This window comes from Zeus faber (genome assembly GCF_960531495.2).
Source record: "Zeus faber genome assembly, chromosome: 17".
NCBI lineage: Eukaryota > Metazoa > Chordata > Actinopteri > Zeiformes > Zeidae > Zeus > Zeus faber.
In genome coordinates, this window is record NC_137204.1 from 23,363,473 (window position 1) to 23,387,894 (window position 24,422).

The window sequence follows — 24,422 nt, forward strand, 5'->3', positions numbered from 1 at the left end:
GGCCAATTCAAATTCGGCTTTTGCTTTATTTTTTTTCTACAAAAATAATTCACATAAGAAAAAAATCCCAAAATGTACACAGTTCAAATGTTTATACACAGCCATGTAGCTTTTCTGTTTATTTCAAATATATCAGCGTCTATGTCTATCTTGTAAGTAAATATATCTCGACGGTAAGAAGAAATCCATTAAATCCAACCATCCAGTTGACCGTGGCAAGGTGTTTTTTCAGACACTAGTGGTTGTGTCACTTCTGAAAGCGCCCGGAAATAAACAGCGAAACTCCAGATCTTCCACGACCCTCGCGGTCGTCACCGTCCATCCATGTTTATTATAAAAATACAACAAAATCAGTACTTTTGTGTGAGAGGAAACTTTTTTTCGTGCAGTCCAAGGTCAAAAGCGCCATTGCCAATGTCAGAGTCTGCTGGGGCCGCTGTCGCGCTCCTCTTAGCTCCTGGTGCCACGGAGTTTAAATGTAGGATCACCGTCCAGCCAGTCTCGACGTGACGTGACCGAAGCGTTTTATTAAAGCACTTGTTGACTTTACTGGATAGAGGCTAAACACTGCAGGTGACCTATCATTCACCTATCTACATTTCAGCATGCCAGGAGACGAGTCTATCCGTCTACCTGTCTAACTCCTGAACTTCCCAGGATGCCGGTCGTCTGCCTATGGCTCTATACTAGGATGCTATCCACCTGCGCATATAAATGGATGCTCGCCACCCGGTTCGTCCCAGGACAACCAGTCACCTCCAAACGGGAAGATGCTGTAAACTTGGTTTACATTGAGAGAATCCACTCCGTTGAAGCCGCCGGAACATCCCGCTGTTTAAACTCACAATCAGACTCGTCCAGTTGCATTTTACTAACAGAGGTAACAGAGCAGTTCATTGAAAAGGGAACAGGGTCCTGTTTAACTCAATAATAATGGTACTACTGAACCCAGCGTCAGGGGACCGATAATCACAAAGGCTCCCTGTGAAATAACTGAGCCCCCCGTACCACAAACGGAATTAAATGAATGTATCCATCAATAAAAATTGGAAATAAATAACATCAAAGTAACAAAATTACATGTACTGAGATTGATAAGTACAGACAACAAAATCTCCTCGTTGTTTTAACTCGAATGTCCCTGGCCCTCCACCGTAGCGTTTCTTCTTTCTGTTGGGGTTGGCGTCCCGACCCAGTGAACCCAGTCGCAGACCTCCGACCTCTGCTTTGGCATCATAACAGTGTGGAGCTGAGGGCCAGCAGGAGGCTCCAGAGCGGGAGGAGCAGCCAGAGGGGGGACCGGGAGGCGGCGGCCCCGAGCGGCGAGGCCGTGTCGGACGTGCAGGAGCACACCTCGTAGCCGTTCTCGGCGTGGTCCGGGCGGTGCTGACCTTTGACCCTGCCCTCTGTGTTTTTGGTTTCTGTGTTGGGAGCGTCCGACTGCATCTCGGTGCAGAGCAGCCAGTCCTTGGCGATGAGCCGGGGGAATCCCACCTCCACCTCCATGTCGCTGGCCAGCACGCGCCAGTACTCCTTCCCCTTGAAGAAGTAGGAGGAGCCTGGACGAGGAGAGAGGGAGGAGGAGGGAGAGCGATAGGGAGAATTAATTCAGTAGAAATGGGACGTGTATCCGATGTAACAATTGGGCCATTACCAGCAAAAAATAGATGTTGGAGGTGTAAAGAAACAAGAACTCGAGCTGATCCGCGAAGAAATCTAGTCTGATAAGAAGGAAACGTTGTCGTGGCAACGCTTCTGCAAAATTGCTGTTGTGCCATGACGTAAAAGGAAGTACAGTCGGCCACGACAACAGTGGCCATGCGACCTAACGTTACCATGACTTGATAGAGGACTTGCAGAAGCGTCGCCTAAAGGAATGTGACACATTTATTTAAGCTCCAGCTGTTAAAGAAAAAACTGAAAATAAATATTGGATTGGTATCGGTATTGGCATTTCAGTATCTGTATCGGAAAAGAAAAAGTGGTATCGTTATACATATATATATATATAGCGATGTCACTTTTTCTTTTCTGATATACAGTATATTTATATATATATGTACTGTATATACAGTATATACAGATGTGGACAAATTTGTTGGTACCCTTACAGCTCGTTGAAACTATGCTTCATTCCTCCTGAAAAGTGATGAATTAAAAGCAATTTTCTCATGTATACCTGCATACATTCAGTATGTCAGAGTAAAGCAAAGAAACTGTGAAAAGCGATACATTTTTGCTTTAGAGATCAATTATATTCCAAAATGGCCTGGACAAATTTGTTGGTACCCCTTAGAAAAGATTATAAATAATTGGATTATAGTGATATTTCAAACAATTTTTTTCTTTAATTGGTATCACACATGTCAGTCATTCATTCTGCTGTTTGGTATCATCGTGTGCACCACACTGAACATGACCAGAGAAAGCAAAGGAGAAAGTTGTCTGAAGAGAAAGGAAATGATAGACAAGCATGTTAAAGGTAGAGGCTATAAGAACATCTCCAAGCAGCTTGATGTTCCTGTGACTACAGCTGCAAATATTATTAAGAAGTTTAAGGTCCATGGGACTGAAGCCAAACTCCCTGGACGCGGCTGCAAGAGGAAAATCGACCCCAGATTGAACAGAAGGATAGTGCCAAAGGTAGAAAAAGAGCCAAGGACAACTTCCAAAGATGTACAAGCTGAACTCCAAGGTCAGGGTACATCAGTGTCTGATCGCACCATCCGTTGCTTTTTGAGTGACAGTGGGCTCCATGGAAGAAGACCCAGGAGGACTCCACTTTTGAAAGAAAAACATAAAAAAGCCGGACTAGAATTTGCTAAAATGCATATTGACAAGCCACAACGCTTCTGGGAAAATGTCCTTTGGACAGATGAGTCAAAACTGGAGCTTTTTGGCAAGTCACCTCAGCTCTATGTTCACAGACTGATCTGAATCCTATAGAACATCTATGGAAAGAGCTGAAACATGCAGCCTGGAGAAGGCATCCTTCAAACCTGAGACAGCTGGAGCAGTTTGCTCAGGAAGAGTGGGACAAACTACCTGTTGACAGGTGCAGAAGTCTCACTGAGAGCGACAGAAATCGTTAGATTGCAGTGATTGCCTCTAAAGGTTGTGCAACAAAATATTAGGATAAGGGTCCCATCACTTTTGTCCATTCCATTTTCATTTGTTTTAATATGTAAAATATTCTGTTGAATCAAAAATCAAAAGCGAAGTCTCATTTGTATTAAATATGGAATAAACAATGATGGATGCCAATTAGTTTTGTGAGTTTCAAGTTATTTCAGAGAAAATGGTGGGTTCTTTTTTTGTAGAAGGTTGTTGTTGAAGGTTGAAGTTTGTTTTCTATCCAACTCCCTGTTTAATATTTTTTTTCGGTATTGTTATTTCTTTGTTATTGAGCGGTGTTTTCTTTCTACTCAGCGTGTGTAAATAGGGTGTAAGGTGGAGGAGCCAGACGGCGCCTCGCTGGTCGGCGTCCCGTCTCCCACGGCCGTGGAGGTCACCAAACTGACAAGGAAACACAAGAATTGTTCGCGAACAACTGTCGCTGCCTGGGAAGGTTGTTTCAGGAATAAAAAGAGACCTCCTAGTGCTTTGGTTTGGTTGGCGAGGAAGGACACGGAGCCAGAGGTTGTCCGGGGGGGGAAGACCACTGCCTGGGGACACGGCCGGAACCAGGAGAAACCTGCAGAGTCTGCCCCAGCAGCTCAGACGGAGCCCGGGGGAGGCGACGCTTCCAACTATTTCAAATAAGACGACAACGCCGTCATGGACGAGGCGGGAGAGGAACCTGGTCGACATAGGGGGGACCACGCATGAGGAACTGAAAATGAAAATCACCACTTCTGTGAAAAGCACACCGGACGATATAGGTGAGGAAAGTGAGGGTGAGGCTCCACATTTGCAGAAAAGAAGGTTTTACCGATCGGGACGTTTACAGTCTCAGGAAAAATTGTATTTGTTCTTTAAATATGAATGGTGCAAGAACTTTAAAGAAAAGAGGATTTTTATATGAACAACTTAAATGAAAAGGAGCTGATGTGATTTTTGTTCAGGCACCCCACGGTGACACCCGTAAGCACCAGACAGCACAGCTCTTATGATGCGGAGCAGGTGTTCAGGGGAAGGTTTTTCACTGGAAGAGCAGAGTTTGAGGTTTTTAATGTTGTTTTTATGAACATTTATGCTCCGACCACAGGGTCGGATCGGGTTGAGTTTTGAAGCAAAATAAAAGCTCTGTTTTATCTTGCGGAGATTTTAATTGTACGTCTAATGATGATTTAGATAGGAACCATGTAGAACCTGACGCCGTCTCGAAACGTGTGTTGAGTCAGCTGATGGGCGCACGCAGCTGATATATAGAGAAGAATGCAATCACTCCTTTGTTAAATAAAAATATTACAAATATGAAATGTAACAGCGCAGACTGGCATTTTAACACTGCTTTACTTGACGGTGTTCATTTTAGAGAGGCTTTAGAGAGGGGTCCTCAGGAAATCGAGGGTGTTATTAAAACCCCAAAAAATACAAAAGAGCCGCTCGCGCAGACCTACTTGGCACCAGGGCACAGCGTGCGTTGGTCCCGTCCAGGTTTCAGAGAGCATCCCTATTCGACGCACCAACTGAATATTTATTTGGCCTGGAAAAGAAAAAGGTCCAAAGCGGCTTGATGCACTCTCTGAAACCTGCTTACGGACAGGATCTTAAGGGAGCCGGCAGGATACAGGGGGGGTGGGTCGGCCAGACCCCTCTGCTACTAAGGCTAAGAAGCCTTAATGTTGATGTCCTTTCTATGGCTTCCTTTAGGGAGCACTGTGTTGTCGGTAATTATTATCTCAGAATGTAGAAATTTTGCCTTGTGGAAAATATGTGGGAAGCAAAATGTCATGCCACTCAAGGGGCGGGGATGTGAGAATGTTTTTGTTGTTATGGGGGTTGGATTTTCCCAAGACAGATGAGTCACTGAATTGGGTAAACTCCTGCGGGCTGTGATGCTGGATCCCTTTGGATGCGACCTGCAGACCAATCCATGGTTCATTCTGACCCCTCTAGCCGCAGCCACGGTCCTTAAGTGTCACTCACAAATGCCCCTCACCGTCAGACCACCTCATGGCGTCGTCCAGGTGCGGCGGCAGCCCCTTCCACAGCGTCACGTCCTTGGGATACCCCAGGTCCATGCGCCTCAGGTGGTCGTCGTAGCGCCAGTAGCGGCTGTCCTTGAAGAAGTAGGTCTTGTCGTTGTGCGGCCAGACGAAGGCCGCGTCCACGCCCTCCATGGGGAGGCCGAAGTCACTGAGGGGACGGGGGTAGCCCTCCTCCACGTTGTTGTCTTTGAACACCCAGTACTTCAGCCCTGCGTCCACAGCAGAGGGAGGCAACAGGGGGGGTCAGTAGCGGTATATATTATTATAATTATTATTGATAGTAATAATAATAATAATAATAATAATAATAATAATAGTTTAATAATTCATTATTTTTATTGTTATTATTATTATTATTATTATTATTATTATTATTAGTAGTAGTAGTAGTACTAGTACTATTATTATTATTATTATTATTATTATTATTATTATTAATAATAATAATAATAATAATAATAATAATAATAATAATAATAACAATACAACAAGACACACATGGATAATAACTAGGGAGGAAGACAAGAACATGAGAAAGACCATATGAGTGCAGAAATTGAATCAGACAAAGATATGTCAATTTTTATTTAGTCCAGTGTACCTTTAAAGAAGATGATCTTGTGGTCCCCGGGTCTCTCGTAGACGGCGTCCACGCCGTCCATGTTGGCCGGCAGTCCTCTCCAGAAGCGATGGATCTGAGCGGGACGCAGAGACACCAGGTGCTTCTCTCTGGTCAGCCTCCAGAAGTACTTCCCTGGGACCACAACAAGCAAGCAAAACACACATGGTCACTGACTCCAAAATGAAAACACACACACAGCTGTTTTCTTTTTTCATATTTAAAAGATAAACACTGAGATAAACATAGATTTATCATTGAGAAAATCCCCAGCCAACTATGTAAATACATACATTTAAATATCATTTTTAGGGGATTTTAAAGTGATATATAGTGAAATACAGTCATTAAGTATAAACACAATCATGTGAAGAATATAATATGTCATTTTTAATGTTAAGTTAGCGATTTCATATTTAAATATATTTTTATATAAATATAAATATAAATATGAAACCATTTAGGCATAAAGAAATAAATCATTGACAAAACCCCCAGCAAATCATTTAAATACATACATTTAAATAGATTTTTTTTAACTGCAAGAAAATTAATTAATAACAACGAATTAATAATTTCTAGTGGATTTTAGAGTTTTACGGGAAATACAGTCATTAACGATACACACACACACACACACACACACACACACACACACACACACACACACACACACACACACACACACACACACACCTACAACGAGTATAGACCATGTGAATAAAACCGATATGCGTTGCATATTAATTTATATATATTAATATATGCATATTGATAAAGGGGGGGCAGTACTGAAGCTCAAGAAGTAGAGTGGGTCGTATAGTGATCAGAAGATTGCCGGTTCGATCCCCAGCTCCTCCTGGTAGCGTGCTGAAGTGTCCATGAGCAAGACACTAAACATCCCTTACTGCTCCCCAGGCACCCGTATGGCAGCCCACAGCTCCTAGATACATCAGTTACTAGGATGGTGAAATGCAGAGAAATGCATTTTGTTGCCTCAGTACTTGTACTCTGTGCAATGACAATTATTCGAACCTAATCTAATAAGCTGGCATGCTGCTGGTCCCTCAGGCTGTTTCATTGCGCACCGTTTTTTTCTAACCGTAATATCCAATATACTAATCGCCGTATTGGTGTCTGGAACAATCTTCCACTCCTTCAATTGGTCAAATAAATATAAAGCCCCTTATTAAATTTACTTTTGACTTTAAGGATTGTAAATGCCCTTTAAGTGTTTCCCAGTGGTTACAGCAGCAGACCTGGTGGTGTCTGATCCAGTATTAACTCTGCTGCTACAATACATAAATGTGCATAAAATTACATCAATACATTAAAATGCATTTCCTTCCGCCCGCTCTTCTCTACCCTTTCACTTTCCCCTCTGCTTTCACGACCCGTATCTTCTTCCACCAGCTTTTCTTCCTCCGTCTGTTTCTTTCTCACTTTCTTTGCTTTGCCTCGGGTCTTTTTTTTTTGTACCTTTGAAAAAGAAGGCCTCTCCTCGGATCTGGGCCACTGCATCAAAGTGACTGGTACATCTGTCCGGGGCATCTCGTGCCAACCTGAGAGATGGATGGGGAGACGGGGATGAAAAGTTAAGTGTCGGTGTCGGTGTTTTCCATAACCGAGGCGTCTGACAGAACCAGCGTACGCTTCCGAAGCCTTTCAGACACTCATTGGGCTTGAAACAATTTAGGACGTCGGCGATTATCCCCCAAATGTAACATACTTTGTATACAGTGATGTTGGCGAACCCCAAATTAAAACATCAATTCAATTTGCACATGTCAAACCTGTAAAAAACTAAAATCCATGGATCAAGCGTGTGTCGGTATGTGCGTGTCGCCAAGACGTCAGGTTGGCCGCAGCATGTGAGGTCCTGCAGTGTGTTTACCCTCCGCGCTAATAGCGAATTCTAACCACCTACATGGCCTGCATACTAACTCTGAGACTCTTGTTGGGCGTTGAGTGTCACAGGGCCGCTTCTGTGGGAGTGGGTGAGCCAAACAACAAAGATCTCCATTCAGAGTTCCATTAACACTGTGGCACTGTCCACCTTTTACACTTATCTCCACGTGGAGATGGATGAAAAATTAGAATTAATAAAGTGGAGAGGACCAGGTAACTAAATAGAGAATACACAGATTTGAATATCACCGATGTAGGTAGTGTGTCAACAGTTTCATTACTTTGAGTTTAGGGAGAGATTTTACAGCTTAATTGGCTCTCATGTGGTGGGATGGGTGGGTCTTGTTATGCCCTTTACCTCTCTGGCACTTTACACCTCTCTGGCACTACCCATCACTTGGTAGTTATGCCCAGAGTTATTTTGTAACGTCTAAATTCTGACCGAGATTAATCTGACAGATTCCTTGTGTGCCCAAAAGTACTTGATATGCAACCTCACCTGGAAATGATTGTAGACATTATAATGTGTTCACTTGACAATTGCACATTATCGCCCATTACCATAACGACAGGATCAATTGATCTTGAAATGAGTGTATATATCAACAAATAGCCATTATTGGAGGGACAATGGTGTGAGACAAAGTCCCCTGTTTGAAAAGACTGTTTAGCGATTGGTGACTGTTGTGATCTCCATGTCTGCGTCATTGCACTGATTGCTCGGTACGAGGCCCAGCTTCAGCCTGTTATTGAAGGGCCGCTGTCTGTGGCGCTGATCCTTAACCTCTGTGGAGCGTGTTGATGACATAGGGGCTCCACAATGTGTTGAGATGTTCTATTGACAAACAGTGGATGTGTTTAACTTTTCTACTCACAGGACGGTTGATCTGTTTTCAGGAAGGTCCAGCAGAACAGGCGGTTCAGCCGTCTGGGAGGGGTTTCCTGGTCGATTGGTGTGGGACACAGAGTCCCTCACTCCTGGAAGGAATAAGGAGATCAGGTTGACTATTTTTAGTGCTTCATTATGTTTACATCATATATTGAATTATGTTTGCTGGCTCTTGGTGGATTCGTTGCCTTTCTTGATCCCTTAATGGGATTCAAAACAACTGAACTCAATTTTGCTTCACTTTGCTTGATTCGATGTAAAAACCTTCAAGGACCTTTCCCTGCAACTTCTCTTACGCTCTCCTTCTGCAAAGCTCGACATAATCTCTCGCTTAGTTTCTCCGATTACTCTCTTTGTCCCCCCCCGCTCCTCCGAACAGTGCCGCTCTCTTCCTCTCACGCTGAGCTGTAGTGTGATAAGCGGGTCATATGCCATAAGGAAGGGCAATTAGAGCGCCGCTCTAATCTGACTCCTACCAGCATGGTAATTAAATCAATAACCATCTCCTATGGAAAGCATCAATTCAGCTCCCTGCACTGGGAGGTTCCTGCTTCCTTTGTCACCAGGGAGAGGGATGGAGCTCCACTTCCGAGCAGGGAACACAAGTCATTAGGGCAGTTGTTTGCAGGGCATGTGGAGCAGGGTGACGGAGGGTGAGTGCAGCTACACCCACTCTGTTGGCTTTCTGGGGGGGTGGGGGTTGCGGGGGGGGTGTCCATTAGACGGACGTGTGGAAATAAGTAGTTTAGAGAAACCCAGCGAGTGTGCCAGTGGAGGATTTGGGAAAAGAAGATAAGAGCCAAGTGTGAAGATGGGGTGAGCAGGAGGAGGAGATGGAGTAGAGGCGGAAAGGGATGACTGGAAAAATGTGGTGGTGGCACTCCACGCACACGCACATACGCACACGCACATACGCACACGCACACGCACACGCACACGCACATACGCACACACACACACACACACACACACACACACACACACACACACACACGCACACGCACACGCACACACACAGCAAGGGTTCTCCGTACCGTAAAGCTGCCAGACTCGGACCTTGTCTTCGTAGGGTAGGTCGTATTTCAGGGGGTCTCCTACGGGACCCTGGTAGTACGGCCTCATGATGGACTCCATAGCAGAGGTATGAACCAGACCAATGGCATGACCGAACTCATGGACCGCGACTGCAAACAGATCCATCCCATGAGAGTCTGAGACGGAGGGGAAAGGGAGACAGTGGAAATAAATTACCACAATGAGACAAAATGAAGATGTCTGTTCAAACGTTCTTTACGTGGATAATTTAATACACTGTTCTTAACAGCAGACATCTTAAAGAGATTTGTTTACAAATTACAGATATAAATCCAGTAGAAGTGGTAGCGTGACAGGAAAAGGAATTATCACCACTACCTCTATGTTGATAAAACACACATTGACGCACTTTAAAGTCTGTTTGCAAGACTTTTCCAACTCATCTACATATGGTTAAGAATACAGAGACATTGCAGACAGGCTTTATATGTTGTTAGACATTCTGCGTAGTAGATAGCTATGGTAATGTTGCCTGAGCCCCTGGGCCGCCATTCCAAACCTGACTGTTGAAACACCTACAGAGTCTGCAGCCCTTTTCCTCAGCACTCATCTAAAAGAAAGAAAGGAAAGCCTGAAAAATCCGACTGGCTCTGAGAAGCAAGGCAAAACCTGCGGTGTTGGAGATTTAGATGAACTAAAATGTGGAGCTTTAGCACATTTCCCCTGGTGGTTTGGGCTCCAGTCTGCATGTTGTTAGCCTGAGGTTGGCCTTGGCTTGGGAACACCTCAGTGTTGAGCTCATCAAAGACAAAGAACAATGGAGGACACGCTCTCATAGATACAGCGGTCACCTGGGGAGCTCCAAATGCAAATGCCAGCTGTAATCTACAGGAGCACATGGTGCAGAGTGCTACAGCGGATGAAAGTAGGGACGGAGAGACATCCGCAGAAAAGCAGGTACCATGTCATCTTATGTAATGTCCATCAGCATGGACTGCACCGCTGAGGACACTGGGTGACTTTCACCAAAATTACAGCCCGGACTCAGGTTTGGCTCAAACCATATGGGAACACAACACGGTAGATAGAGAGAGAGAGAGAGAGAGAGAGAGAGAGAGAGAGAGAGAGAGAGAGAGAGAGTAGATGGAGGGGGAGAAAGCCAGAGAGTAATATAGTCCCAGCTGCAACAGGCAGTGAGCCAGGCACTATTTGTTCATCATCAAGCCAACTGTTATCATCGCATTGTGCAAGAGGTGCTTAGTGAGGGATTTACCCTTTTCTAAAATCTGGCAATATTGATTTTAAGGCATTATCTGCTACAGTAAGATATGCCGGCGGTTGCACGAACCAAGCAGTTTCAACTTCTTAGCTGCTCATTGCATCGGAGGTGAAAAACTTTAGACAAGCAGGCACGACACAAAAACACAAAACTATATAACTATACAGTACAGTATATTCAACCATGCAAAAATCTTCGGTATAGTTCACTACAATTTGTCCACTACATGCTAGTTAAAAAGGATTCGTAAATCAAGCCGTCTGACCCAAATGATCTTGTCAGCCAAATATTTTGTAGCCCGTTGTGGTTGGGAAATGTACAGGCTTCCAAACAATGTGACGGCCAAAAAATGTGATCACGGATTCCACCGTTTATTTGTAAAATAGAGTCAAGAAAGGTTGCAACTGAGCGCCCCCTGGGTGAGAAAAAATAAAGATCCTGTAGTGTTCTTTGGAAAAAGGGGGGGACGGATACCCTTCAAGATACTTGAAGGCTCTCACACTGGTGAATATAATGTCGACAGGTCTTTATTAAAACATCCAATATCAAAGCAACCTGCCTCCGACCTACACGCTGTGACGACACAGCCTTCATCAGTGGCATCAGCTTGTGGAACACCCCAAAATAGTTGATACTTGTTAAATGCATGGATATTGTTGACCCCTCTTGACCATTGTGGATGTCCTCTTTTAGCTCAGTTTATTATAAGTTATTGTTCGCGGTGTTTCTAAATAAATACAAACTTGGTGACTGATCAAGGTTTGGGGGCATCTGACCACCTCCTTAACTCCACGCACACACTGTATCTTCGGCCTCATTTCAAACAAAATAATCAATACAGGCCCATTTATCAAAAATATCTAACAGGCCTACAATGAGTCAGCACAACATATCCCTATATTTAGCAATGGAATATTTCCCTAATATTGTCGGTATCTGAGATATACCGACTGATTGTGAATCGTAAACATTCAAGGAAAAGTTCTTCGTATACAGACGGCTTCTTATAGCTAGGGCAGTTAAACAATCTCCGGGTAACTTTGGGGTGCGGCGAATGCAGTGCGTAAGGCGCTTTTGTGTCCGTCGTGCCGCAGACGCGTCGCCCACAGCACCGAGGTTCAACTTAAATGAGAAATCTCTGCTGTCTATGGAAAGCATTGGGAGCAGCGCTAGCCCAGGGCTTGAATTTTTTAATTTGATATAAATCTTCTTAGTTCTCTTGTCGTGCACGGCTGAGCTTATGCAGAGTTGGGCCTGCCGTCCAAAAATGTCTTCGAGCAGCAGTTGGTAGAAAGATCTTATGAAAGGCAGAATGCATTGCTCTAAAGGTTTATTTTGCTTTATTGCTTTATAAGGTTTTTTTTATGAACACCATTATAAACTCTTTCACTTTCAACCTTCCCCGAGATCAAACACAACCAATTACATGATGTGACAAAGTGAGAGCTTCTGCATATGTGCTGAAGTGCCGGCGCACTGGATAGTACACAAACGGGAAACACAATACGATTTCGGCAATAACATACATCAAGAAGGTAGCAGACGTGGACAAGTTCCACTGCTCCGGCCATACTGAAAAACAGGAATGAATGGGTTCACAAAATGCCTCCGAATCAAGATGTGTCACTATCTCACCTGAGCCGGAGGTGGAACTGTCCATCTGTTATTATAACTGTATGAATGTGTGGTCATGACTCAGGGAGCCAGGGCATTCGGTGGTGACCCCGTGCAGATGTGGACGACGCCAGAGCACAGCGGCGGCGAGCACCCCAACCACCACTCCACTCGACCTGGTCCCCGGACCCCACGATGGCCGCGTCCCTTCCCTTCTGGAGGCGTCTACCTGCGGTTGCTACGCACCGGCAAGACAGACTCTCGTACTGTCTCGCTTAAACATTGCAGTGTGTATCACTAGATAACCTACGATTTGTCATATTATGTTATTAAAGTTGCCCAGTCGGCATCCAATGCAGCCTGGTGGTCCTGGAAGGGGGGATTCCAGCTTCTGTGGCCACTTCTCAAGGTTTCTTCCTTCTTGTTCCCCAAGGGGATTCCTGGGAGGTTTTCCACGCCCGGACGGGCAAGGCTCGGGGATGCTGTCGATTTCTATGTGAAATGTGGGCCTGCGAAGCTCTTTGAGACTGTACTGTGATGAAGGGTTTTGTAAATAAATGATTTGACTACAAACCCTCGAACAACCTTACTCAGGACAGACTCTAAGGACTGAAGGACATCGTACTGGAGTTCAAAGGACCTAGGCTTAATTCCGGCAGAAAGATCAACAAGTTTTCACCGGACATGATGTAGGTCAGTTGATTACCATGAGATTTTAATAAGCAATGGGTAACAATAAGTTTTATGAACAGCACACCTGCTTAATGACGGTTAAATTTGAGACTGTCCCCAGTCTATCTAAGCCAGGGGTGGGCGACCTGCGGCTCCGGGGCCGCATGCGGCTCTTCAGCCCCTCTCCAGTGGCTCCCTGTGGCTTTGACAAAAACTTCTATGCAAATGATTAATGGTTATTTCTTAACATTTCAATGTATCATTGTTGTAGGCTTGAAGTGATTCTTATGTTCTCCAGTTTTAAAAATGTGCAGCCTGTACACCGAATAAAAGAAAATGTTTCAACAATGTGCATCAGGGGTTGGAGTTTTCCGGGTTCCAGCTTTGATGGAACGCAGCTGCTTCGTAAACGCGCCACAGGAGCGTGACGAGGCGGGATCTAGACGTGTGGAGCAGCCGGTCAAAAGCGGGTATTCGGCACATTACTCCCGCCCGCGCAGACGTTCCAGCCAATGGCAGAGCAGACCGCTGGGAGCCGATACTGGACGGCAGCAGCACGCGCTCTCCGGGAACACCGCGAGTAGACGGCAGCTCTGACCGAACAGCCGTATTATTTATCCTCATAGTTGGGTCAATTTCAACGGGAATAGCTATGGATTCCAGATCCAAAAAAAAGAAAGGGCTCGAAGGAAAACAGAGAACTTAATAGGCGTGGAGCAGATTTGTTTGCTTTCGCCGCCAATGCTGCTGGCTTACCAGTCGTTCGCCCGATCTGGGCGAGAAATAAGCAAGCGACCAAAAAAGTAACATTGAAAGGTGTTTCCAGAACGAGCACAATGCATTTGCTGAAAAGTATACGGAGAGCGATGTTCGAAAACTGCATTGGAGAGCAGAGCGGAGCAGTGCAAATTAACTTCTGAGAGTTTTAAGAACATGAATAATAACATTTCCACCATGAATTGATACAGAAAAGGCACAAATGAAATGACAATTTGCCAGAATGCAGGAAGTCTTTGAGGGTCAAAATTTCCGGCCCAGTGTTCAAATGAAACCTACACCGCTGCCCCCGTCGGTGGGAGCTTCCAGGCAAATCTCCTGAGACTTTTCTTCAGTGTCCCGCCTCTCATTTGCACTTGGGTCCTCACCGCATTCTGACAAAAACATATGAATGAACTCTCATTAAGCCCAATTAGTAATGTTAATACGCTAATTTAGGCTAAATGGGTTGTGTTACCTTCATTATGAGGCTCGAGTTTTGCGGCTCCGGCGAGATTTCTTTTTGGCCCCGAAAATGGCTCCTTTGATCGTGAAGGTTTGCCGAACCCCGATCTAAGCGGTCCGCCAGTGCAGAAACACAATTAATAAAAGCAATCTGCCGCGTGTCAAAACAAAAGATGGGAATCCCAGATTTCCACTTATTTGTGCCCACCATGTGCCACCTCTAATGTTCTCCAGTGGATATTCTAACCATCAATCATCCAGCAGGGGAGGTTTAGTTCACTCAACAGGCGCGCGACGTTCCACTCTCTGCTGTTCTCTAAAAGCCCACTTTCAATTCCACCCTAATTACACGCATTAGGAGACGGCCTTGGAGGTCCTGGACTGAAGGTCCTGCTGAGAGCAACAATGGATCTGAATTTTGAGGGAAGGGAGAGTGCGAGAAAATTCAATTACTCGCCAAAAAAATTTGTTTGATAAGGTCCCTCCTTCTAGAGACGATTGGGCTGCTGCTGCTGAAATCAGATTTAGTTCCCAAACACTCTGAACTAACAAGTTCAGAAATTCTCAAGAGATGATCGTGTTTTATCGTCGGAGCAAGAACCAAGTCAGGGGAGACCTTACGCTTTCAGACGAACGAGCCAATGAAGATAAAGAGCCAATCTCGTGTCTTATGATTGAAACAAACCCCCCCCCCAAAAAAAAAAAGAAACCTGTCGAAAGACAATAGTGCAACTTGTAGAAAGTTGGATGAACCAGTACTCTGGTCTTCCATTCATCAACAGTTCCACGGGAGGTTCCATGGCCGTCCTGGCCCTGGCCCATCCGGCCAGCAGTCCTGCTCTTTATAAACACCGGTAAAATGCCAGTCAGTAATGGGACTGCTCTGATGTGACCTGTAGAGTCAGAGATCCTCTTCGAAAATGAGCTATTTTCCATTTTCCAGAACTAATAAATGATTCATGGAGCGGTAGGTCTACATTTTGTCGAAAAATTCAATTGGAAAGTCGGTTAATTGGCTTTCCGGTCCAGTCACAGTGACAAGCACTCCCGCTCTCTTGCTACCTGAAATAAATGACCTCCAAAACCACTGGAATATGTGTAAACCACAACAAATTAGTTTTAAACAAATAAAATATAACAAAAAAAAAAGGCCTTCAAAAACATCTACAGGCATATTTAGAAAGCCTCAAAGAAACCACAAAGAACGTCAAGTTCGGATACCTGTGATAAAAGTGCAAATTCAATAAAAAATGATATAATTAAAGGGGACCTATTGTGCTCCTTGTTACACCTGTCAATCAATAGGTCTCCGAGGTCCCCAAAACATGTTTTTGAATTTCTTTACCGAACATACCACTCAGAACATACCACTCACTCAGTTTACTCAGATTATGCATTTGAGCCACTGTGACATGCCTCCATACCACAGCGTTCCAAAACGGGCTGTTTCAGTGTGTGTGTAGCTTTAACACTAAATGAGCAGCCAAGCCCCTCGTTCTGAGCCATTGGGGTTTGAGCTTTACTCCGCGCTCCGTTTTATTTACTCTGTAAACCTTCACTGATTTCACCTTATCAGCCCACCAAAATCTGTTTCAGAACAAATTTGAGTTGAGAAATAAGCAATCCAGTTGCTGAGTCTTTGCTCATGTTATATCTACAAGACCTAATTTAAAAGTTAGTTCCCACTTTGACTGCCGTGCTCCAGGCTTGTGGGAGACACGGACACGGCACCGCAACGCACCGGGACTCTCACACTCTGGGTTTTTTTGTTTCATGTAAACGTCATAAAATAAATAAAATAAAATAAAATAAAATAAATACATCCAACTGTTTTTATTGGTTTGTTTGGAGAAACGCACAGCGGATCGGATGGAGCAGATGACCATATAAAGAATTCAATAACGAGCTGACGTCAGCTGACGTTTGTTCACAGCGATTACTTTGCCCTAAGTTTACCTCATTATTTGACACTTTGCCCACCTCTAATACGAACATCTGAACATTATATATATGACAGAAAATAAGGAAAAGCTTAATAGGTCACCTTTGACCAAAAAAATCACTGAAATTAGCCATGAAGGGCGGCAACACTCTTGTTATACCTTCAATTTCTGGCAGTCACTGTTGTTCCTTATTTTTCAGACTTTTTGGACCGATTTGTGTGTTTTTCATTAATTTACCAATGAGATAACCTTGAGGCGACAGCAGTAACTGACTCGCTTACTGCAATATCAGTGCGGGCCCAGAGGGCAGTCAACAGCTTTTCAGCTTCCGTAAAGTAAATCCTCAACAGAAAATTAAAAGACCATTTTCAACCACATGGACAGTCCATCCTTGAATTTTCCCCTCGGGTATTAATGAAGCGTTATATTTCATATTTCTTATTTTATCAGACCTGTGTTGAGTCTCTGAAGTATTTTCTAGTCTTCACTGCTTTGCATATTTTCAATGTATAAGTGGATTTCCTCTGGTCGGCTTGTGACCGTAATTTAGTGATGAAGTTTAACATTGCATTGTCACGGTAAACATAAATGACGTTAACCGCAGATCCCCCCCACTCCCTCGTCATCTGCGTCCCACTTCCTGTGTGTCCTCTCCCCGCCCCTTTTGCCCGGAATCCCCACGGGGGCCCCCCACGCCACCATGTGCCTCCGTCCCTCACCTCTTCAGCTCTAAACGGCCGAGGTCACGTCTGCGCAGCTGCCGCCTGGCTCCACCCACACACACCCACGCACGCACGCACACACACACACACACACACACACACACACACACACACACACACACACACACACACACACACACACACACACACACACACACACACACACACACACAGGTAGAGGATACCACTGCCCTCCATTGCCTTTGCCCTGCTTGGGCGGAGGCTCGGTGGGAGCCTAATTGGAGCAGACTGCCTGTCCTGTAGCATATGCTTCACTGGGCAGGTCCTGAACCCATCGCTGGATCAGCAGATGGGATGGTGTGCCTCGCTAACTCCCCCCCGCGCCTCCCTCCTCCACCCCCCCCCCCCCCCCCCCCCCCGCGCCTTTGTCGTACACCATAAGGGTATTAATTTGGGGGCGGAAAAGGGTGTGGGGGGGGGGGGGTGTATCCTTTTTTGCAGGAAAACTTAAGTGAGCATCCACAATCGTCGCCCGAGGAGCGACTGACATCCAGGCCAGACCGCCACCCGAGCGTGCGTTCCCAAAACCGCGGTGGAAGCGTTTCACATTGTAGCTTTAAAAGTGTTTTTTTTTTTTTTTTTTTCCTCTTCTCGTTTTTCTTATTATTAAAAATTTAACGGGCTCAAAGATTGACAGCAGGCGTTCCAGTTTCGAGTGTAACGGCGTTAGAAAGCGGAGAGGCTCGTCCTCCTCGCTGACTTTAACTGTTCCCAGCACTTCCTGTGTCAGCCTGCTTTAGTACGTTGGGAGTCTGTGGGAAACGTATAAATCATCAAATGTTCTCAAGAGTCTCTCTCTCTCTCTTTCTCCCTCTCTCTCTCCCCCTCTCCATCCTTCCACGTCACAACGCTTCATCTCCTCCCTGAGGTCCTTAGTGCCGGTCCCTGACGGAGCAGAACGGAGGGAGAGGACGGGGACGAGGAGGTGCGAGCAGGAGAGAGCGAGGCCGGTGGGGGGGAAGATGGCGGATCCCAGAGGGCCCGGCCCCGACGAAAGGGAGACGATTGGGAAGCCGGGGAGAAGGTGGCGGATGATTAATGCCATCAGCTGTAGCAACGCGCTGAGGCCATCTGTGTGGCTGGATCCTCCGAGTGGCTGGATCCTCCGAGTGGCTGGATCCTCCGCGTGGCTGGATCCTCCGAGTGGCTGGATCCTCCGCGTGGCTGGATCCTCCGAGTGGCTGGATCCTCCGAGTGGCTGGATCCTCCGAGTGGCTGGATCCTCCGCGTGGCTGGATCCTCCGAGTGGCTGGATCCTCTACGTGGCTGGATCTGCCTGACGACAACACGCTTGCTCCGCTCCCGCTGTCATCTGGACGGCAGCGGGACGTAGGGCCTCCACCCTCCCCCATCCCGCGCCACGCCCTTACCCTTTCACCCTCCTCCAACTCTTGCGTGCTTCCTTTCGTAACACCACTTCCCCGTACCGTTAAAAGCGGTAACGTGTGGTAATGTGGTCATTTTGATAAAGAGATTCCCCTTTTTTAAAGTTTTTTTTTTGGCCTTCTTTTGAGAAACAGCCATTCAGTACCTTTTGCGCCCTGCGCGTGCTCCTCAATGTGCCGCTCCCACCGTTGGTGGCGCAGTCCGCCTTTCCCGCCAAGAATGTTCTGATTGGCCACTCTTGAACTTGAACTTGAGCTCCATTTCCTGATCGGCCGCTGTGCGAGCGGCGGTCAGCTGTCGTGGTGCAGCCAACGCTGCGTATCAGGACAGTTTTGCGAGCAGCTCCGCCGCCAACTCGCTCGCCCCGCCCACAGTCGGGGAACGTGCTGTTGGAGTGAAGGGTGAAAGGTTCTGGGACTCGTAGTGGAATCCACACATCACGCCGCTGAACCTCATCATCGATTCTTTCACACTCGGCTCAGAGAAAACTCCCCCGAAAACCCTGACGTGCTAGACCGTGTCAGGGCATGGTGGGGAGTCTCGGCGGTGGTTGTTTTTCACTGTCATGCAGCATGTGGTGCGACTGTTGTTCACGACACCCCGCATCTGTCTGCCTGGGTTGGAGTGGGTGTGGGTGTGTGTGTGTGTGTGTGTGTGTGTGTGTGTGTGTGTGTGTGTGTGTGTGTGTGTGTGTGTGTGTGCGTGTGCGTGTGTGTGGATCTGTGTATGCATGTGTGTGCACATTTTTTTCACCCTAGGCCTGCAAGGGGACCAGGACATAGGCAACAATAATAATATTGAACCCACGCTCATAAGAAATACATGTACCACTTAGTCATTTGTCCAAATTATTATGTTTTTACAGATATATGTGTTTCATTGTTTTCCATCATTTAATATAGCATGTCACTCTACGTTGTCTTAGCAAATGGCCCAGGGCAAAGGAATAGAAGAATTGTTTATGGTGAAAACGCCATTGAATATATTTTGATGAAGATGATTCTGTGTTACTCTTCTCAATAATCAAATCCTAGTATTGCCATTAGCTCAATGTACTACCTTTCAAATACAAAAAATATTTAGTAACTCAAAAAATTGCGATTACTTGCAATAAACTGCCAAAATATCATTAATTCATTGTCACTTATCAATTATTTTAATTGTTTAACCTACGCCTACGATCGGTGCGTGAGAACAGTGTGTTTTTATTCTGTTTGTTGTTTTGTTTTTATTTTGTTTTTTTTACTTTTTTTGTTATAAAGAGCATGAAGCTGTCCCCGTGCAGCGCTCTGTGTATGTGGACGCATGCTCACAACATTTTTATAAAAAAAAAAAAAGACAATTCTGCTGAAACGCTGCATATTATTTGAATGTTTTCAATGTTCAGATTTGTACAATTACAAGGCTTGAAGTTAAATAAATTAGTCAGTATTCTGCTGGGATTGAAGTTTTTTCTTTTTTACAATTCAATAGTTAAATAAAGATATGTTATTCATATCAATTCAACTCATTACATAACAGGTGGGCCTCACCTACAGAAAAGAGTAGTTTATATGTCGACTGTATCCAATGCTGTGTTGGTCATACCATAGATGATTTATTGCTTGAGTTTAGTGAACAATACAGAAGAAAGGTAACAAAAAAAAAATGGCACCCTAAAGCGCAACATTGATCTAAAAAAAAAAAAATCGCAATTCGATTATTTTCCCAAATCCTTCAGCCCTAGTGAACACACTGTTCCATGCATGCATCCGCTGACAGATCACCTGGAGACCTGAAGGTCCAGGCCTCGTCGTCGTCGAAGTGCGTGTCCCCGGCGGTGAACCTCTCCCCGGGGAAGAAGGCGTGGGCCACGGTGCCCCCCGGTCCGTCGAAGGGGAAGCCGTCGTCGTGGTCGGCCTTGGTGAAGTCGATCTGGATGTCCGCGTCGCTGCCCGCCACCTCGTGGAAGTTCAGGGGGGCGATGTCGCTCCACACCTTCAGGGCGTAGTACATGAGGGCTCGCACCGTGTCCCGCCCCAACACGGCCGACTCCTTGGGGAAGGTTCTCACCCTGGAGGAGGGGACGGAGGAGGGGAGGGGAGAGGAAGAACCAGGTTAGATAGGAGGAGGGAGATGGACGACGAGGACGTTCTGGTGGAGGGCAAAGGTGGAACGTTGAACGAAAGAGCATTTAGAAGAAAGAAAAGAAAAGTGGAGGCAAGGCGGGTAGAGAAAAATCGAGTAACGAGGGTTAAGGTGGAGAAGAAGAGGAAGAGGAAGAAGAGGAAGGAGAAGAAAGATAAGAAGAAGAAGAAGAAGAAGAAGAAGAAGAAGAAGAAAAAAAAGAAGAAGGGAGAAGAAAGAGAAGATAGAAGCTGGAAAATGGAATAGAAGGAACGCAGATTTTACACATAATGCGAAGCTCTCTGGGCCCGGATTCCTAAAACGTGAAGAATACAGCGAGAGAAATGGACACAAAAGATTTTTTTACATTTATTTCAAAGAATGGAAGAAGCAGAACGGAAGGAGAGCGGCCCAGAAGGACTTCCGCCATTTGCCGGGGCAAAGAGGACGGCGATACAGCGCTGACCGCTGGGACTTCGCCGCCAACTCATGCATTTAAACTCCAGACATTGTTTGCATATTTGCCTGCGATTTCCATCAGCTTTCCGATTTCATGGCCAGGTGCCCTCGCCCCCGTGCAAAGGCAAACGCAGCCACAACAACAGAGCATGGATGCGTTTTTGATGAGTTTGATCTGAGCCTTGGTTCGGAAATCTTTCCGGCTTCATCGTTCACGACCCGTCCCACAGTAATTCCACAGCGCCTTGCCCGGCAAGACCCATTTTTTTGATTGTTACCTTCCACCCCGGTTCATCGCTCGCAGCTCGCCCTCGACAGTCCCATAGGGTCGGCATTCGAAGGCGTATGAGGCACAATGTCCGTGGCATTTCCAACTTAACTGCTTTAAATATTTTCTTCACTGGTAAAGAGGGGTGCGTCTGGTGGCCCTGGGTTCGATTCCCCGCCTGGGGGGCGCTGTTGGCACCGTGCCCCAGGCGGTTATCTCCCGATTAGGGGTCTTTTCCGTGTGGAGTTTGCATGTTCTGTGGGGTTTACTCCATGTAATGTCAGTGAGGACCCCCACCCAAAAACATGCACAACATCGTTGTCTGACCAGCGATGGACATTTGTAACCAGGTCCCCGGGGGCAGGTCAAGCCATGATGGGTCAAATGCAGAGCACTCATTTCACCGGCCACCATCCAAAGCGTGTGTGTTGAATGCATGTGTTGTGGCGTGTGCGACGAATGAAGATTCTTCTTCTTCTAAAGTTCAGTCAGTGCAAAATGGACGCACTTCATCCTCCGCCTCCATGAGCTGTCTCAAGACGGTTGTACGGTAGGGTGTGACAGTGCTGAGCTGAAGAGGAAATCAACGCAGTTTAGGGTTTATTTAAAGGATCGCAGGGAAACGGAAGCATTGACGGCGACTTGTATCGGCAATATTGAATATCGCGGTCCAAAAAGCAGTGCTTATGGAGTGTTTTTTCCCCAGCGCTGGTTTTAATTTTACATTTCAATACCTCGACTGTGAGAAAATAATAATTTCTCTCTCTATAAACCAGCTACATTTGTCATCGGAAGAAGTTTCACCTCATTAATCCCCGCGGGGGGGGGGGGTTTTGTCCGCCGCTTTTGACCCGTCCTTACTGTTTCAGGAGCAGCGGGGGGCAGCCACAGCACGGCGCCCCGACCCCAGCTCCAGAGTCAATGCCTTGCTCAAGGGCGTCGGCAGGAGTAGCAACCCCGGCGCGCGAGCCGCTCGAGGACGGGAGGATGGGCAAACCCCCCCAAAAAGAAAAGTCCCAGTCGGGTTCAAACGCCAGAGCCTTCTTATCGAGAGGCCACATCCCACCCACGGTAGAGGCAGACATGTTGACGTTGTCAATGGCAACGCTTTCACTAAGCATCCGTATCATCAGCAACCAATCCACAAGGCAAACAAACAAGGGGAGCAGTTGGCAGTCAGTTGTTTTTCTATGAGGTGAGGAGATTGCTTTATTGGGAGATGGTTGAGGAGTGTCTGCTCAGGGTATACACTAGCAAATGCCGCTCTCGTATAAGAACCACTCAAGTATAAGTGCTTTGATACTGTACTTACAATAAGTACTTGTCTCAAGTATATGTGCTTACTTAAGGTAAATTCAGCTTTTGACTTTTACTCCACTGCATTTCAAAGCGGATAGCGATACTTTTTCTCACAACCATCTTACTTTAGTTAAAAAGTAAAAATAAAATATGGATTTATATTTATATGCATATAATCAAAACTATACTACACGATCCGCTACTGTTTTTTTGTGACTGTTATATTAATAGTAATTGTTCTTTTTAGGGCTGCCCCCAAGTAACAAAATAGACCAAATGTTGGTTGACGAGAAGAGTTTTATTTGACCAAGTTTTCATTGGTCGGTTGGTCTCAGGAAAAAAAGAATTAATCGGGGAGCCACGCCTTGTGAAAATGAACCTTAAAACCTACCGAACTGTATATGCCTGGACCCGTGCATGAGATGCTACAGGGCTTTTCATTGGAAAACAAATTTTAAATAAATGTTCCTAACAACGATTTGTTCAAATTAACTAAGACTAGTCGACTAGTCAGAAAATCTGAAACAAAAGATTTTGTCTATTATAACAGCAATTTGAAAGCGTTAATCACATTCTTCAATAACCAAATCGTATTTTAAATGCTCCGACAGACGGGGTGGAGGCGGGCTGGTGGTGTCCCCGAGCCCCGTGGGCGACGGGGAAGACGCAGCGAATAAGCGAGGCGGCGGCCTCGGGGAAGGGGCGAGGTCGGGGCGGAGGGCCGCTGTAAAGCCGGTGGCGGTTGGAAATGTCCCCGACGAGCGGCCCCTAACGAGGGGACACCGAAACCGGGAAAACGATCTTCCATATGCCACATTTCAGTACAAATTATGTTAATATATAATTTAAATGTATATATTAATGAAATTATAATAGGGCCTAATACGTTTAACCGGTGTAATTAACAGGCGGCTCGCTTCGTGCGCACAGCGCTTGTAAATTCAATTTCTATTTTAAAGGCTGGTTATTAAGTTCTGAATTTATCTGTAATGCAGCACAGCGTTAGCAATGTTAGTTATAACATTCTTTCTCAGCCCTGGAACACAAACCACTTTCTAGTGCGCCAAAAACATATATTCTTATTCATTTAAATTAATATCGTGAATGGGTGCCGATTAGTCGACTAATGGCTTGAACTGACGACTAATAGTCGACTAGGAAAACCTTAAGTCGGTGGCACGCCTAGATATTTTCAACAGGACATGCATGAACTCATCCGCAGAAAAAAAGCTAGAGTAGTACTTTATGAAGTATTATTGACTGTTATATCAGGGCACTTTATATGACAAGTGCTTCTTCCACCAACCGCGTGGGAATTAGGTATTGAGGAGAGGGAGAGACCAAGAACAAAGTGAGCGCCCTTATCAACAACAGGTGGGCGAGGGGGAAGGAACAGAAGATCAAGGTGAAAAACACACAAATATTTAATGAGAAATGGTTTAATAGTTTACTACTACAGCCCACACGCCCGGCAACACGGTGGCTTTAGCTCTTTATCTTTTCCTCTCAGACGCTCCTCAACGTTTCGACTTATCCAGCAGTTCTTCCTCTGCCAATCACACCTCTCCTGATCCCTCTGTCACATATTGCTCCAATCCCTCACTATAGCAACAGACACACACACACACACACACACACACACACACACACATACTGGTATGAAAGTGAGGTCCAGGTAAATGATGATCCATGTTTCTGGTGCAATTGTCATGGTCCTCATAAGTATAATTATGCACGCACGCATGCACGCACGTATGCACGCACGCACGCACACACACACACACACACACACACACACACACACACACACACACACACACACACACAC

General features: G+C 45.7%; 1 protein-coding gene across 1 annotated transcript in view; it reads right to left on the bottom strand.

Moving 5' to 3' along the window:
* Positions 1-24,422, bottom strand: part of LOC307243342 (matrix metalloproteinase-17-like) — a 79,681-nt gene continuing 55,259 nt past the window's right edge. Inside the window, exons 4-10 of the mRNA XM_080018117.1 lie at positions 20,229-20,515; positions 9,604-9,780; positions 8,556-8,658; positions 7,252-7,334; positions 5,755-5,907; positions 5,105-5,362; positions 1-1,559 (exon numbers count right to left, since the gene is read on the bottom strand). Coding sequence (XP_079874243.1) covers positions 1,234-1,559; positions 5,105-5,362; positions 5,755-5,907; positions 7,252-7,334; positions 8,556-8,658; positions 9,604-9,780; positions 20,229-20,515 — 1,387 coding nt within the window. The 3' untranslated portion in view covers positions 1-1,233. The remainder of the gene's footprint in view (positions 1,560-5,104; positions 5,363-5,754; positions 5,908-7,251; positions 7,335-8,555; positions 8,659-9,603; positions 9,781-20,228; positions 20,516-24,422) is intronic.